This window comes from Petromyzon marinus, chromosome 8, assembly GCF_048934315.1.
Source record: "Petromyzon marinus isolate PM22_M1 ecotype Great Lakes invasive population chromosome 8, UKy_Petmar_22M1.pri1.0, whole genome shotgun sequence".
Taxonomy (NCBI): domain Eukaryota; kingdom Metazoa; phylum Chordata; class Hyperoartia; order Petromyzontiformes; family Petromyzontidae; genus Petromyzon; species Petromyzon marinus.
The window spans coordinates 16,125,192-16,141,461 of NC_133674.1; the positions used below are offsets into that span (position 1 = coordinate 16,125,192).

At 43.6% G+C, this 16,270-nt stretch overlaps 1 protein-coding gene across 3 annotated transcripts in view; it reads left to right on the forward strand.

Moving 5' to 3' along the window:
- Positions 1–16,270, forward strand: part of CDHR2 (cadherin related family member 2) — a 49,695-nt gene that overhangs the window by 1,504 nt on the left and 31,921 nt on the right. For 2 of the 3 annotated variants that reach the window (XM_032949905.2, XM_032949906.2), the window contains exons 2-5: positions 7,899–7,960; positions 8,969–9,031; positions 11,810–11,952; positions 14,432–14,500. In XM_032949905.2, the coding sequence (XP_032805796.2) occupies positions 7,899–7,960; positions 8,969–9,031; positions 11,810–11,952; positions 14,432–14,500 (337 nt within the window). Of the gene's footprint in view, positions 1–75; positions 1,891–7,898; positions 7,961–8,968; positions 9,032–11,809; positions 11,953–14,431; positions 14,501–16,270 lie in introns of those variants that run through there. The other variant, XM_032949907.2, reaches the window with a different exon arrangement.

A 16,270-nucleotide genomic window follows, 5' to 3' on the forward strand; every position in this document is an offset into this window, starting at 1 on the left:
TCAGGAACGGCCTCTGTAGCTGCCTTGACAAAAGTGCCGCACGTCTAACAGTAACTTGCCTATAACCAGTAATTCGTGCACGTTGGTATCACCATCAGCCATGATTTATCCACTGCTGGATGAATGCTTCCTCAAAGCCGTTGCCATCTCTCAAGGCCTTGCGATTGCAACAATCGATCTGGGTCCTGCGCATGACCAAAGGGGTACACCTCAGAGATTTATAGAAGAGGGGGCCCCACAAAAATTCAGAGGATCGGGGGGCACGACACCATGTTAAACTTTAAACAAATGTGTGTCACCACGCAGAATGAGAAAACATACGCTCTGCTTTTATTGATCATTCACGAAATTGAAGTTGACACTCAAGGGGCATTTGTGTTGTGGTTATAAGTGTTCACATAACTGCAGGCTAGGTGATGCCATAGAGATGTTTTAAATTAAATCTAAAAACTCGCCCCTCGTGTTAACTACTGCACCAACATTTTTTGACTTGTATACACAAAAAAGTTAAGAGGGGTTGAAGCAGATGTATGAAATAATGAGAGGTGAGAGCAGGTTGAAGTGCGTTTGGAATATTGAACTTAATTAATATACAATATTGCACACTATCCACAGGTACGCTAAGATAAATTAAGTGAAAAAACTAAGTTATTCTGCATACAGTACAGTACAGTGTATTGGGTTTAACACGTAGGCTTTCATGACCAATATTATTCGTAAAGGTTTTTGGGTTAAATCGCGTAAGTATAAATGTGTCATAACCCTCCACCACCCAACACAGCCAGTAAGGTTTGTCAGGTAAACAACTTCAGCCCACCGGTGTGTTGGAGAGTAAATCCACAACCTTTACAATTTTAATGCGAAGTTTCGCTGGTAATTGCATCCAGCATCGGGAGATTTGGCAGAATAGTGTATTGGATTTTTTAACTACTAACTGAATTGAGACCATCGTGGAACTCACTACATTGAAGAACCGTGTTTAATCGGGGGTGCTTTCCTGAATTTATAACTGGAATCTGAGAGGTGCACGTTTAGGGCTCTGGAGTGGGCATAATCCCCTAAGTCACCTTGGCTTTATGTATCGAGTATTGCTATCTCACGTCCTCACGCAGTAGTAATGTATTTCGCTATGGTTTTAGGTATTATTCCCCGAGTTAATCTGGTTAACTGTGTAATGATTAAGAGTCAATTTTAAAAAAGGAATAAATTAATGTGTTTCCCGGTTCAATGTCTAAAGTCCGCGGCACTAGTTGAAGATAAAGATTGGTAACAACTGGCACAATTCTCAGTCGCGTTTTTAACTACGATCTCTTGGCTGCTTGAAGTCCAATTTTGATTTAAAGCTTTCGTGACTACAGGGATTCATATAAAGTCACGTCGAAGGGAAACAATAAAATAAAAAAATATACGCAATAAAAAATATTGTTTAATATTTGTATTATTTTATTGTTTCCCTTCTTGAAGTTCGCTAAAAAAAAAAACCCAGTGCCGCTGTCTTCCCTTTTTCCATGACACAAGGCAAGCGCGCTTGTAACCCGCGTGTGGGTTTTTTTTATTGCGCATTTCAACATTGTGGGATTTGATAGGGCCCACTTTTTTGAGCCCAGGGCGGTGAGTGAAAGGACCCTTGAACTCTGGGGGCCGTCTGACGCGCACCGTTACTCATTAAACACTAAACGCCACACCTCGCCTTGCCACTCCACCGCGTCTACGTTGAGGACCCCCACCGCTCGAGTGAATTCAGTGGTCGACAGGGTTTTGTTGTGTTGGTGTGGATTTTTGTTGTGTTGGTGTGGTTTTTTTTCTTAAAAAAAAAGTCTCGCCTCGGAGAGAGAGACGCTCGTCTCCAAAGCCTATCTATATATCTCTCAAGACTCGCCCAAAAAGAATGTAAGTACTGGATGGAACTCTGTGGATTTGAATTGTTTTGTTGCAAAGAAATGTATACGCAGTGCAAATATGTTTTTGTTTTCCATTGTTTTCCAATGCTATTGACCAAGTCTTGCTTGCCATTGCGCCGGGTTTACTGCCTTTAAAATGGATTGTCCAGACGTTTGTATATGGCTCGGACAGGCAACGCATGGCAGTCGTATGTGGTAATACTCTGGCTTTGTACAAAGGTACGGATTGTCAAATGATGGTGACGGTCCGCATTCACGTGGTATACTGCCGAATATTCCCTTTTTGGCCCAAAAAAACCGTGCTTATCTCTGGCCAACAAAGAGGACAATTGCCAAGGAAAAGTGTTTAGTTCGTTTAAAATAAAATGTAACTGAACATGTCTTTTTTTACCCGATTCGGCACAAAGTGTCTGATCAAAACTGGTTCAGTTTGCTTATATTGCGCCAACGCTGATATTAAGGCCTTGTGTCCCGTCACGTAAACAAAATGCTACGCATTTTATGTACTTTTTATGTGAAGGGAAACATATCAAGGTGCTATTTGTTTCCGAATTAGTTTTGTTCCTTATGTTCTTAAGAATTACTAAAATGAGTATAGTTTTTGTCATTTTGTTAGGTGACTTGAATTTAGCATAGCGCCTACATGTTACCAAAAGTGAGAAATGGTAGACTTTGTAATGATGTTGTGGAAAAGTAAAACGAAAGGTAATAAAAAAAATTTAAGACGCGTTACCATTACTGTGACAACAGTCAACCTTCAGTTAAAGTGTAATGGTTAAAGATGAAAACATACTGCTTCATAAATATACCATTTATATGACTGTACTGTGATCAAGCCACGTATATATAGTAAAGAACTGTATATGAATATTTTCTATTTAAAAAAAAAATCATATATGTTTCTATCTTTCAGTATCGTATGTTTACCTTTAACAAAGGTTAAACAGTATCACGAAACAATGCTCATGTGCCCGAGCTAAGCCCATTGGGTGTACTCAGAAAACAACTTTTAGGCATAACGTGAACATTTGTAGATGCTTTTGTTTTTGTCAATTTTTCATACTCATCAAGCATTCACCATTTATGATGCACCGGAGCAAAGAGCACAGCAGTATTTCGAAACAAAGCAGGCGATTGCCACATTTTTTTTTATTACGGTACCAGCTGTCGTTAGTCACCACAGGTTGGAGTGAGGCCTTGTCATAAGCTCGTGCTAGGATAGCTGACCAAAGACAATGCCGCTCTGTTTTGCTGCCATTAACGGCCACCCCAATAATGAACAATGAACCTTCGGGGGGTACATTCAGATGAGTAATAGGGATGCTTATCTTTAGCACGCAGAGACAGACATGGCTGAACTGGCTTCGTTTACCTGACGCACACTGACCAGCGTGGTGAAGTATGGTCAAACCCCATGACCAACATGTCGAGGGGAGGGCCCATCATCCTTCAGTGGATTGACAAAAAGCTGTGAATGTATTGCTTTTATGACATGTAAATACTATATCCATTTCAATGGTATTTTTTTGATACAATATTTATGGTTTTAACTTATTCCTGCACTATTATCAGTATCATGCCATGAGCCAGTCAATAAATTCAGAGTACTCCCGGAGTAGTCTGATGTGTCAGAGAATGACTATGCAAGAGATGTTCACAAAACCTGAAAAACCTTATCAAGTAACATTTTTATCATGGGACCTGCTTTGCCAGTACAAAAATATGAGAATAAGTTTTTCCCCTTTTTGTTGGCAGATAAAAAGGGAAAATTTTATTGTAACATTTGTATCTTTAGAGAATTAAATTGGGAACGCAGAGATCGGTGTTTGTCGCATGAAAGACAAATCAATATTCGTAATTTTCAGGCCTGTAATTGAGCCAATGGTGACAGACCAAACTTAATGTGATGGGGTGTTTTTGTGCAATTTCCGAAGCATTAAAATCATTGTCGGGAGAACACAACTGCAAAACACACACACATGTACTGTATATATCCAAGCCATGAAGGCAGATTATAATCAACATTAAATAAAGAGGCCAGCAAGAGCAAGGTGGAATGCTTTTGAAAACTCAATTTGATCATGAAAAGCAGCATACCACTTTGCCCGAAGGTGAAAGTTTTCAACCAGTAGCTTTTACCTGGTATGGTTTATGGATCAGATACGTGAACACTGACATTACAAATATTTTAATAAAATCTGAAAAGTACTCAAAAAGCATGGAAATACGCGTGCTGGTAATTACACGTAAGGAAGATAAACCCATGGATCGGGAGTCGGAGACATCATCATGCTAGTGAGAGACATCGAGGAAAGTCAATGGAATTTGGGCAGCACACTTTGAACGGACGTTGGCCGACGTGGGTCACAGGTGATAAAATGGCAGCCACAGGAAGAGGAACACGTGCGCGAGGAGGCGACCACCTGCGTCGCAGGTGCAGTGACGAGATTAGCTCATGTGCAGGAGCCTTGCTGCATTTATTGTGCCGTCGAAAGACCGTGAGGGATGGTGACAGCGAAGTTGTGGTGTGGGGGCTTAACCCAGCCATTGATAGACCATGGGTGATGATGCTGATGACAATTATAGACATACCTGTCAACCCATACTGGTTAAAGATATTCTTGAACATGGAAATTGAGTTTTCAGGTCCATACGGCGTTCCTTGTGATGGGACTTTGTAGGATGAACGTGAGATTTATAAGGGCACGGGGTGACCAATAAGGTCTGAATTGGTGTGTAATTAGGTAGGCACTGATAAGGGGTTGACAGGTATGTATCTGTGCAGTTCACAAGTGTAAAATAACATTTGAAAACGATCGTGTCTGAAAGTTATTACCGCAATTGCCCAAAATAAAGGAATGGCGAACAGCATATGGGGAACTGGATGAGAGGAAGAGCACGGGCAAGGGCGTGTGCCGTGTGTCTGTGGTCGCACACACCTCTTGGAACCATTGATCTTTCCCTGCCTCTGGGTAGAGTTGCCGCCTGTCCTGGTTTTTTTACATCGTTTTGAAATGGCTCTCCTGGGAAATCTGTAATAGACTACGATCCACGAGGGTAATTTAAAAACAACCATTGCCGGCAATCATCGCCAGAAATGGTTGCCGCAGAATTTCACATTCTAAAGATCTCATTGCTGCCCCCCCCACTCCCCCCCAATTCTGAACAATTCTGATTCAAGCTGCCCACTAGCGGGCACTTGGGCAGCAACTTCCAATGAGATCGGAGCGAGAGCATACGCGACTGCCTTTCGCTGTCACGCGTTGTGCAATGGAACACAATCGGCTTAAGTGGGATCGAGACAGATGGGAGGGAAAACCTCCTGTATGCTGTTCTGGTCACATAGTGTATTGACTCAGTGACTGGCTAACTGACTAATGATAATGGATTACATACAGGAATGACTCACCTAATGTGTGACTCTTGCTAGTTCTACACCATCCTCAAATGAACTAACAAGTAGTAACTACATTTTGATTTAAAGCTTTCGTGACTGCAGTAATTAATATTCTTGATTCTTTCGGTAAAGTCACGTTGAAGGGAAACAATAAAATAATACAATATATAAAACAATAAAATTCTCACGACGTTTCGACTGTAACACAAGCAGTCATCATCAGGTGTGAAAACCAACGGCAAGAAACATTTCAAAAGAAACATTTCAAACATTTCAAAAGAAACATTTCAAATGTTTCTTGCTGTTGGTTTTCACACCTGATGATGACTTTGTGTTACAGTCGAAACATCGTGAGAATTGTATTGTTTTATATATATTTTATTATTTTATTGTTTCTCTTCACACCTGATGATGACTTTGTGTTACAGTCGAAACGTCGTGAGGATTTTATTGTTTTATATATGTTTTATTATTTTATTGTTTCCCTTCAACGTGACTTTAGCGAAAGAACCAATAATATAAGTAGTAACTAGGCTTACCCTATCCCTAATCAACTCGTGAGTACAGTGGTACTATGCATACCCTTCTTCCGATATATTGTGAGATATTCCACTTCCCATGATATGTCCAGATTTTGTTTGTACCTCAAATGGCAACCTCAGCTACAGGCTGACCATATCCTGTTCTCAGCTGAGCCATAGGAGAGATTTCTCTGCTTTCCCCCTCCCTCCCAAGAAAGATTTAAGACGAGAACAACACAGCCAGTAAAATCACTGGGCTGTCAATGATGATCTCATCCATCAGAGTTTTATCACGATCATGCGACTCTAAAATCCCGTCGAACGACAACTTAAGTACGTTTTACAATCTAAAATGTACATTTGCCAGTTCGTGAAACTCGTAAATACGATGGGCCTTCTGGATGAACAGACAATAACAGTATAGAAAATGGGCTCGTGAATCAATCTTGTGTGGACCTTTGGGTTATCCCCTTTTATGAGTGGGGTTTCTCAAGGAGTCTTGTGGTTTACTGTCTCATGAAACATCTCCTTAATGAAATTGGCAGGGCTTAATTACAGCCGACCCTATCCGAGGCTGAGCTCCAAAAAAAAATTCTCACCCCCCATTCCCCCACTGGGTGGGAGGAATAGTGGGGGGCAAGCTGCAGGGGATTGGGGCCCCCCCAAAAAAAAATATACATTCACAAACTAAGCTCTGAGAATTGACCAAATATCCCAATGTAGAACTCTCCTTAAAACCAAACCTTTGAGTCTCGTGATTTCCTGGATGGATAAACACATGCCCGTTGGGCTACAGGACCAGGAATGTCCACACTCGGTAAGAGCTTCCCTCTCACCGTACGCAAACGGGGAGCAGGATGTTGAGCTCGTTTGCACCGTGGGCATCGTAGAGGCCTCTTGAGTGCAAGCACATGCAGGTGTGGCGTACGCAAGGGTGCTCACCGTCCATCACGTCACGCATCGCTTGCGGAGAAGTGGGCCGGATCGATGGCTTTTGCCTCTCTTGATAACACAAGAGGCGATCGCCGCACATAGCGGCAATCGCCACATCGCCCACATTTGTTGGTGCACGGGACGTGATGCACAATCCATTTAGGCACCACAGTTATACAATGCACACTGTTGTAATTCTGAGTACACTCAGTGCTGTGAAATACCTGAGACTGGGAACTGCTACGAAGTGTCGCCGAAAAATTAGTATGCACCCAGTGCCCAAATAAAAATGTAACGTGATGATTTCTCAAGTTAGCAACCCCATACAAATGTAGATTTATAGTCTATGCATGTGCATATGCCACGGACAAATCAAACGTGTGTGGTTTGGTTTGATTTATGCATGTCTTCCCATTTGGCATATTCTATAGTTCTTTCATTGACATGGTGGATGGAGTACGGTATAATACCATCTCCAGCTGGCTTCCCAAATAGGAAACATTCATGGAGAAATGCAGGACACGACTGCATAAGTTTTGTAGTCCATCTACTTAAGGCATACCCCTCCCCCCATTTAGCTGCTCCCTTGTTGGGGAGTTGCTTTCCAAAGGCATTTCCATCCATCTGACCTGCCATCATTTTCACACCACCCTCCTTTTACAGTACAGTAGACTCAATTTCTGCACACCTCAGTATACATTTCCACTTTTTTGTAAATGTTATTGCAACAATTATTTCACACTATATAACATTAATATAATAATTGCAGTAAATACATTGTATATGATATTCCTAACTGGCAGTGGGCATTGCCTGCAATCGGCTTTCCCGTCACACACCAAAGGAAATACATTACATGGTATGGTCACTCAGAAAACAAACTTTTGTCCGACCTTATCTGTGCCAAGTTTCAGCTTTGCAGCCCTGCGAGAATATCAATAATGTCACTTGTATTTTGTCCGGTGCCTGCTGTTCCAACGTGTTGTTGGCTGACATGGCTTTTGTTAATATGAAGCCAAACCAGACAGACTGAAGATGTCCGAATGGTTGTACAGTATTTTCAAAGTACTGCTAAAGTAAAACAAAAACTTTTGAAAGTTAATGTTATGTTTCTGTGTTTCGTACTCGTGTGTGTTTCTCTTCCAGGACGGGTATGCCACTTGCACTTAGGATTTGTTTATTAATCTGCCTTCTTCATTTCGTCAAAGGTAAACGCCTTCAATTCAATCAGAAATCAAGCTACTACACCGTTCACCCCGCTATACAACACTGCCGTTTGATGTCACACATTTGTGTAATAAATACACTCTCAATGCGCGTACTTTTTTTGATCGCATTTTCCTGAGCACATGCCGAAAGATCGAAAATGCCAAGTGACCAAAATAAACAGCACACTAGAAATGCATTGTACTGTAATGTGTATCCCCCTGAATAATACAACGCTGCTGAGGAAAGCAAAATGGGGAAAACCACCTCAACGATACTCCCCCCAGCTACAGTTCAAGAATTCTAGTCAGCAGCCTAATTAGTGTTGTGGCAGAGGGGTGCCTTGCCCCCCATCCCCCCACCCACCCCGCGGTGATCAAAGCTACGACCTTTTGACAACCACCACGAGATTATTTTTTCGACAAAACTGTAAAAGAACACGAAATGATTTTGCTAAGACGAAGCGCCCCGATGAGCATTAACTGTTGGTGACCGTGAGCGCCATGATGTGACTAGGGCAAGACGAGTTTATCACGTGGTAGGCTTTTTCGCGACCAATACCATCCATAATAGAGGGTTTTTTTGGGTTAGGTCGTGTAAATATCTAAAAGTGTCGTTAAAACCCGCCACCACCACCTGACACAGCCAACTAGTAAGGGCTGTCACGTAAACAGAACGTGGCCAATTCGTCACCAGTACAGCACACCGGTGTGTTGGAGAGCCAAGCCACAACATTTACACTGAGTACGACGTTTCGCGACCGTGCGAGACAAATCAAATATTGGTGCCCCACCTGGCCGATTTCCGAAAGCCCCTGAGCTGATGATGTAGTTGCGGCACTGATTCTAGTCCTGTGTGGAGTGTGGTCTTGTGGGGTGATTCATGGAGTGCAGGATTCTATGGGACGGAAGAGGCTAGTGCCATGGGACCTGGCCCTGGGCAGATAACTTCTAAAACAGTGATGACGGTAACACAAAATACTCCAAAAGTCTTGTTTTTGTTTTATACAGGTAACACTCCTCCAGTGTTTATAGGTAACCCGGTGTTTCAAATACGTGAAGACACGCTAGTAGGTAAGTACTGATGAGTTATGTGATGGGATTTATCATAGTTCACATATTTAATTTATACACTGCAAGTGAAGTAAAAACATTCACTTGTCTCGACACAACTCCAACGTGGCACCTTCGTGACCAGATGTGAGTTAAACAAGCAACGATATCCCCTGATACCGTACGACACTGGCCAATCAAATAAACGCTTTTTCACATGGGGAAAGTAAAGTTGGAATTTAACGTGTTCAGTTGTAGATTTTAAATATTCCACCTTATTTTACAGTATTCTAATTATATTCTTGGTTCTTTCGGTAAAGTCACGTAGAATGGAAACAATAAAATAATAAAAATACAAAACAATAAAATATTATAATCTTAGCTCTTTCGGTAAAGTCACGTTGAAGGGAAACAATAAAATAATACAATATATAAAGCAATAAAAATTCTCACGACGTTTCGACCATAACACAAACGGTCGTCATCAGGTGTGTCGGTTTGCATTAATTTATTTTTAAACGGTGTATTTATTTATTTATAAAAACGTCAGCGCCACGCGCAGCGATTTGGCAGTTTATTTAGAAGGACGAGTCCATCTATGTTCTGAAAAGAGGAGGGGGGAGACGAAAAATTAATGTATGCTGTCTGAAAGCCACTGTAAGCGTGAACAATCAATTAAGACCTGAAATGGTTTATCAAATCTTTCCAATGATTGCTAAGCCAGAATCCATCTTCTCGGTTGAAATTGTCTCTGTGCTTGTATATGTGGATAGCCTCATGAACGAATCTCTCATGGTAGCCAGATGGCTTATATATACACCCCCCCACCCCCCGCGTGTTGAATGGTGCAAGGGGGCGGGTGGGGGCACGATTAGTGGGGGGCCGCATGGGTAGGGGGGGCATGGGGTGGGGGGGCTAGGCTTCAGGAGGGGAGGCTGCAGGTAGGGGGGATCCTTTGCATTATTTTATTGTTTCCATTCTACGTGACTTTACCGAAAGAACCAAGAATATGAATCCCTGCAGTCACGAAAGCTTTAAATCAAAAGTATTCTAATTGTGAGGAAAGGGTTTTTTTGTTAAATTATTTGATTGGCTACGCCCTCACTTGACATTACATGACCTTCAAAGTGGATTACCACAAAAATCGCAAATTAAATGCAAAGTATGACAAGGGGCCCGCTTCACCCACACCCCCTTTCCCTCAGCCACCCCCCTCACCCCCCCCCCCGTATCTTTCCCAACACCCCCCATGACCCCCCCCCCCCCACGTGCCCCGAGCCATGGGCCGGCCTCCCTGTACACCCAACCCCCCGCGTGTTGAATGGTGCAAGGGGGCGGGTGGGGGCACGATTAGTGGGGGGCCGCAGGGGTAGGGGGGGCAAGGGGTGGGGGGGATAGGCTTCAGGAGGGGAAGCTGCAGGTAGGGGGGATCCTTTGTGATAATTTACTGGCGTTTGCAGTACATTAATGATCAGAATCTTTATTTATACTGCAGGAGGGATTCGATGATCTACGAAGCTCTTTTTCACAATGCCCCAGTATGGGCACGTCAGCAATCCGTAGATATCGCCGTAAAGTGTCTCGTACGTTCAGGTGCTGTCGTAGTGCAATGGTTGGCACGCTGCACTTTGCAATCCAGAGGTCGTTGGTTTGATTTCTTTAATCTCCATACCTCTGTCCATCCACCCAACAGTATATCAATGTATGCACCACAGTTAGTCTGGTATAGAGGAGGTCGTGGGTTTGATCCTGACCCTGACGCCTGTTGTATATTTGGAGTTTGCGTCTTCTCTCTCTCTCAACCTGTGGTCACGTAGATTTTTTCCGGATCCTCTGGTTTTTCACTCCTCGTTTAGAAACATGCGTTTAAAGTATTTGGCTGCTATAACATTTCCATGTGATAAGCCACTTCGTTGAGCTATCATTTGTGGCCAGGTCACTTTTGTACAAGAGATATATAGCTCAGTGGGTATCACCTGGTAAAATACAAATGGTTTAGGTTAGTTTATCGGCGGCAAGTCGCGTGTCATGGGGTAAAGTGTGGTACTGCATCTTCTTCTGAGAGAAGGCCAGGATACCCTCTCGAGGGGCTGTCTAGAGCGGCCTTCTTTGAGCCGTTTCGAGAACAATCAATTGCAGGACTGCCCATTTACCTTTTACAGTTGGTGAAGTATTTTGTGTATGCTGCTTTTATAAACAACGAGGGGGTGGGTGGCCAGCACCACGTCCGGCCGCCTTTGTCTCTCCAGTGGCGATGTTCACACACCACACCAGTTACTCGTTTGAGGCTGAGTCGACCGAGGGGAGGTCCAGGACCGGTTAAAATAATCGTCACCGGTGGTGGCCGTGAGCAGGAATCGAACTCGGGTGGCCGGGTTCGTAGCGCGGCGTAGCGCTAACCACTACACTACAATGCGTTACGCTTCCACATGCGTGAGTCACGTGACAGATTTGACGTCACAGCTCACTTGCCGTGCAAAAAATATAAGCATTGTTGAGCTCCCCCTCACCAAAAAAAAACCACAAAAGTGTATTTGAATAGTTTTTGTATGGTGTACCGTCTGGAAAGTACCCACATGGTAAATTTCAAGTTTGTTGCATGTCGGGAAGTACGCTAAACATTTTGAACAGACACACATATTCACAACTTTGCCTTTTATATATATGGAGACACACTGAAAAGAAAGCCTTTTTTTAAATGCCAGATGTTAGTCCTCACAAAAAATACAGAACAGTACACGATATTTAAAATATACATATGCATGTATTGTGTTCTCTGCTGTATTCTTCCTCCTGCAGGCGCCATTGTATTCACGGTGTTGGCACAAGATGACGATGGCGATCCAATTGGGTACAGCCTCAGAGGGTCTGAAGCGACTCGTTACTTCACTATCAATAGTGCCACGGGAGTCGTGACTCTGAAGTCTACCATAGACCGCGAGGTGAGTACTAAATTACTGAAACACAATTGCATAGCTACAGTGAGGGAAAAAAGTATTTGATCCCCTGCTGATTTTGTACGTTTGCCCACTGACAAAGAAATTATCAGTCTATAATTTTAATGGTAGGTTTATTTGAACAGTGAGAGACAGAATAACAACAACAAAATCCAGAAAAACGCATGTCAAAATGTTATAAATTGATTTGCATTTTAATGAGGGAAATACACATTTGACCCCCTCTCAATCAGAAAGATTTCTGGCTCTCAGGTGTCTTTTATACAGGTAACGAGCTGAGATTAGGAGCACACTCTTAAAGGGAGTGCTCCTAATCTCAGCTTGTTACCTGTAGAAAAGACACCTGTCCACAGAAGCAATCAATCAGATTCCAAACTCTCCACCACGGCCAAGACCAAAGAGCTCTCCAAGGATGTCAGGGACAAGATTGTAGACCTACACAAGGCTGGAATGGGCTACAAGAGCATTGCCAAGAAGCTTGGTGAGAAGGTGACAACAGTTGGTGCGATTATTCGCAAATGGAAGAAACACAAAAGAAATGTAAATATCCCTCGGCCTGGGGCTCCATGCAAGATCTCACCTCGTGGAGTTGCAATGATCATGAGAACGGTGAGGAATCAGCCCAGAATTACATGGGAGGAACTTGTCAATGATCTCAAGGCAGCTGGGACCATAGTCACCAAGAAAACAATTGGTAACACACTACGCCGTGAAGGACTGAAATCCTGCAGCGCCCGCAAGGTCCCCCTGCTCAAGAAAGCACATATACATGCCCGTCTGAAGTTTACCAATGAACATCTGAATGATTCAGAGGACAACTGGGTGAAAGTGTTGTGGTCAGATGAGACCAAAATGGAGCTCTTTGGCATCAACTTAACTCGCCGTTTTAAAGCTTTCGTGACTGCAATGATTCATCTTCTTTGGTTCTTTCGGTAAAGTCACGTAGAATGAGAATAAAATAATAAATTGATAAAATAAAATAACACAATAATATTCTCACGACGTTTCGGCCACAACACAAGCGGCCTTCATCAGGTGAAGGGATGAGACTGTCTGGTAGGACAGCGCTGGAGTGTCCTACCAGACAGTCTCGTCCCTTCACCTGATGAAGGCCGCTTGTGTTGTGGCCGAAACGTCGTGAGAATATTATTGTGTTATTTTATTTGATCAATTTATTATTCTATTCTCATTCTACGTGACTTTACCGAAAGAACCAAAGAAGGTTAACTCGCCATGTTTGGAGGAGGAGGAATGCTGCCTATGACCCCAAGAACACCATCCCCACCGTCAAACATGGAGGTGGAAACTTTATGCTTTGGGGGTGTTTTTCTGCTAAGAGGACAGAACAACTTCACCGCATCAAAGGGACAATGGACGGGGCCATGTACCGTCAAATCTTGGGTGAGAACCTCCTTCCCTCAGCCAGGGCATTGGAAATGGGTCGTGGATGGGTATTCCAGCATGACAATGACCCAAAACACACGGCCAAGGCAACAAAGGAGTGGCTCAAGAAGAAGCACATTAAGGTCCTGGAGTGGCCTAGCCAGTCTCCAGACCTTAATCCCATAGCAAATCTGTGGAGGGAGCTGAAGGTTCGAGTTGGGACAAAATCTCTCCTGAGAAGTGTGCAAACTTGGTGGCCAACTACGAGAAACGTCTGACCTCTGTGATTGCCAACAAGGGTTTTGGCACCAAGTACTAAGTCATGTTTTGCAGAGGGGTCAAATACTTATTTCTCTCATTAAAATGCAAATCAATGTATAACATTTTTGACATGCGTTTTTCTGGATTTTGTTGTTGTTATTCTGTCTGTCACTGTTCAAATAAACCTACCATTAAAATTATAGACTGATAATTTCTTTGTCAGTGGGCAAACGTACAAAATCAGCAGCGGATCAAATACTTTTTTCCCTCACTGTATAATCTAATTGAAATGTCAGGTTTACATTTTTACTTTTTTTTTAAGCACTATGCTGTAGTGAGATTCTGCCGTGACAGATTGTTTGCCCAGGTATAATGGTTTACAATCCAGCGGTTACCTGTTCAGTCTCCTGGCGTGGCAGTTTAAACAATGAGCAAGAATTTTAAATCACCCCCCCACCTCATCCTTTTGGCCATGTTCCCCGCTTTTGGCTGCCATTTATAAGCATTCATAAACAGAAGATAAAAACAATATTTACTGTATATAAGGCCAAGGATATTTCCATGAACTTATATTTACGTGATCTAACCCAAAAAAAACTTCTATGATGGATGATATTGGTCACGAAATCCTACGTGTTAAAATAAATATGTGAATGGGGGAACATGCTTTTAGCTTGTTTGTTGTGCATCTATCATGTTTTGCGTAACTGCTGTCAAGCATATTAAATTACTTGACGGTAGTACTGTATATCCCACATTTGGGAAGGTGTGATCATAAATAGTGTCTTGCTTTAATTCCATTTTCATACATCCCCAACAGGAATATGCTACCCCAGCAAAGAATGAGCAGTTTACAGTTGAAGCCGTCCTTACAGATGGAATTTATACTGTGAGTGTTTATGTTCTTTATTTCTCATCATCTCCACTTCTTGCTGATGGCCTCCCTACACGATTTGCCATCCCTCATGGTCCTGTGCTGCCACGATCCAGGATGAGAATCAGAATATGTATTTATACTGGAGGAATTCTGTGAGCTATAAAGATATTTTGTCACAGATGCTTTTTTTTCTTCACAGATCCATGTCGCTCCTGCGCGTGAACTGATGTCATCACTCCTCTCGAGCATACTCCCTCCTTTAGCTTCCGTTCTCTCGCCAGTCTTGTCCATTGGCCAGGGTCGCTTTTTAAGTAAAGTGTCAACATGTCTCTGGGTTGCACTTCTTCCCTGGTCCTTCCCTCGTCTGTTTCTCTACTTTTAATTCCATACGTGCATCATCAAGCGCTTATTTGTACACGTCAGACGTTCGCTGTGTATTGTTCGTGTTTCTGATGCGTATGTAGTGGATTAACATGCGCATACAGGGTGGATGGTAAAGACGCGCGAGTTATGGACAGTGGGGTCACGTCGGGCCGGCCAGGTGCGGCGGCGGGGAACTGTGATATAGAAACGGCCCTATTAAGTTGGTACGCGATGTACGGCTGTGATTGGCCGGGGTTGTTGTCAGGGGCGAAGTGGCGCCGGAGTGTCTGGTGATAGAGGGGAGCGAGCGACAAGTACGGGGGACGCGGGGCCTCGTGGGCATGCCACCTAATGAATTGGTTGTTGATGAGAACGGGAATATATTCGGGAGACGGAGTGAGCGAGGGGAGTTGTGGCTGGGACTGGGATGGAGCAGGTCGGGGAGAAACGGGGAGAAGACATAGGAGACAGAACAGGCTAGCAGTGGAGCAGAGACAAGCACAGACAAGGAGAGACAAGGAGCGACTGAGAGCAATAGAGACGAACAGAGACAAGCAGAGACAATCAGCGACTGAGAGCGATAGGGACGAGCAGAGAAGAGCAGAGACAAGCAAGAGACAAGGAGCGAGACAGAGATACAGAGTGGGACAGGGACAGAGTGGAACAGAGACAGAGTGATACAGAGACAGAGTGAGAGCGAGATACAGAGACAGTGAGAGAGAGAGACGGAGACAGCGAGCGACGGAGAGAGAGACAGCGAGCGACGGAGAGGGACAGTGACGACAGCGAGTGACGGAGAGAGACAGTGACGACAGCGAGTGACGGAGAGAGACAGTGACGACAGCGAGTGACGGAGAGAGACAGTGACGACAGCGAGTGACGGAGAGAGACAGTGACGACAGCGAGTGACGGAGAGAGACAGTGACGACAGCGAGTGACGGAGAGAGACAGTGACGACAGCGAGTGACGGAGAGAGACAGAGATGACGCGGAGAGACAGTGAGGGATAGGGGAGGAAGCGGAGCGAGCGAGACGGGCGGAGCGCGGCGACCGAGCTGCCGCAAGTAGAGGAATGATGAAGTCACAGACGTAACGTGGAGAGTTGTAATAAAAGTGGTGTCGGAGAAAATAATAGGTTGTCCCCTTGAAGTCAACCACTACACGTATACAATGGCGGTTAATATGCCCTGGTTGAAAACTTTTTTAAGATCTGCTGGAAAGAATTGGTCCAGGAAAAAACATTGTGCAGTACTGTTTTTTTCCAGGTGTTCCTCAAACAATTGTTTAATTGAAATATATTGATGTGCCATCCTACTTTATATGGAAAAAACATTCATTTGAAATGACAAGACATGCATACACATATAAATATTTACACATAAGCTGATACATATACACACGGACTTGTAAACATTGAAGC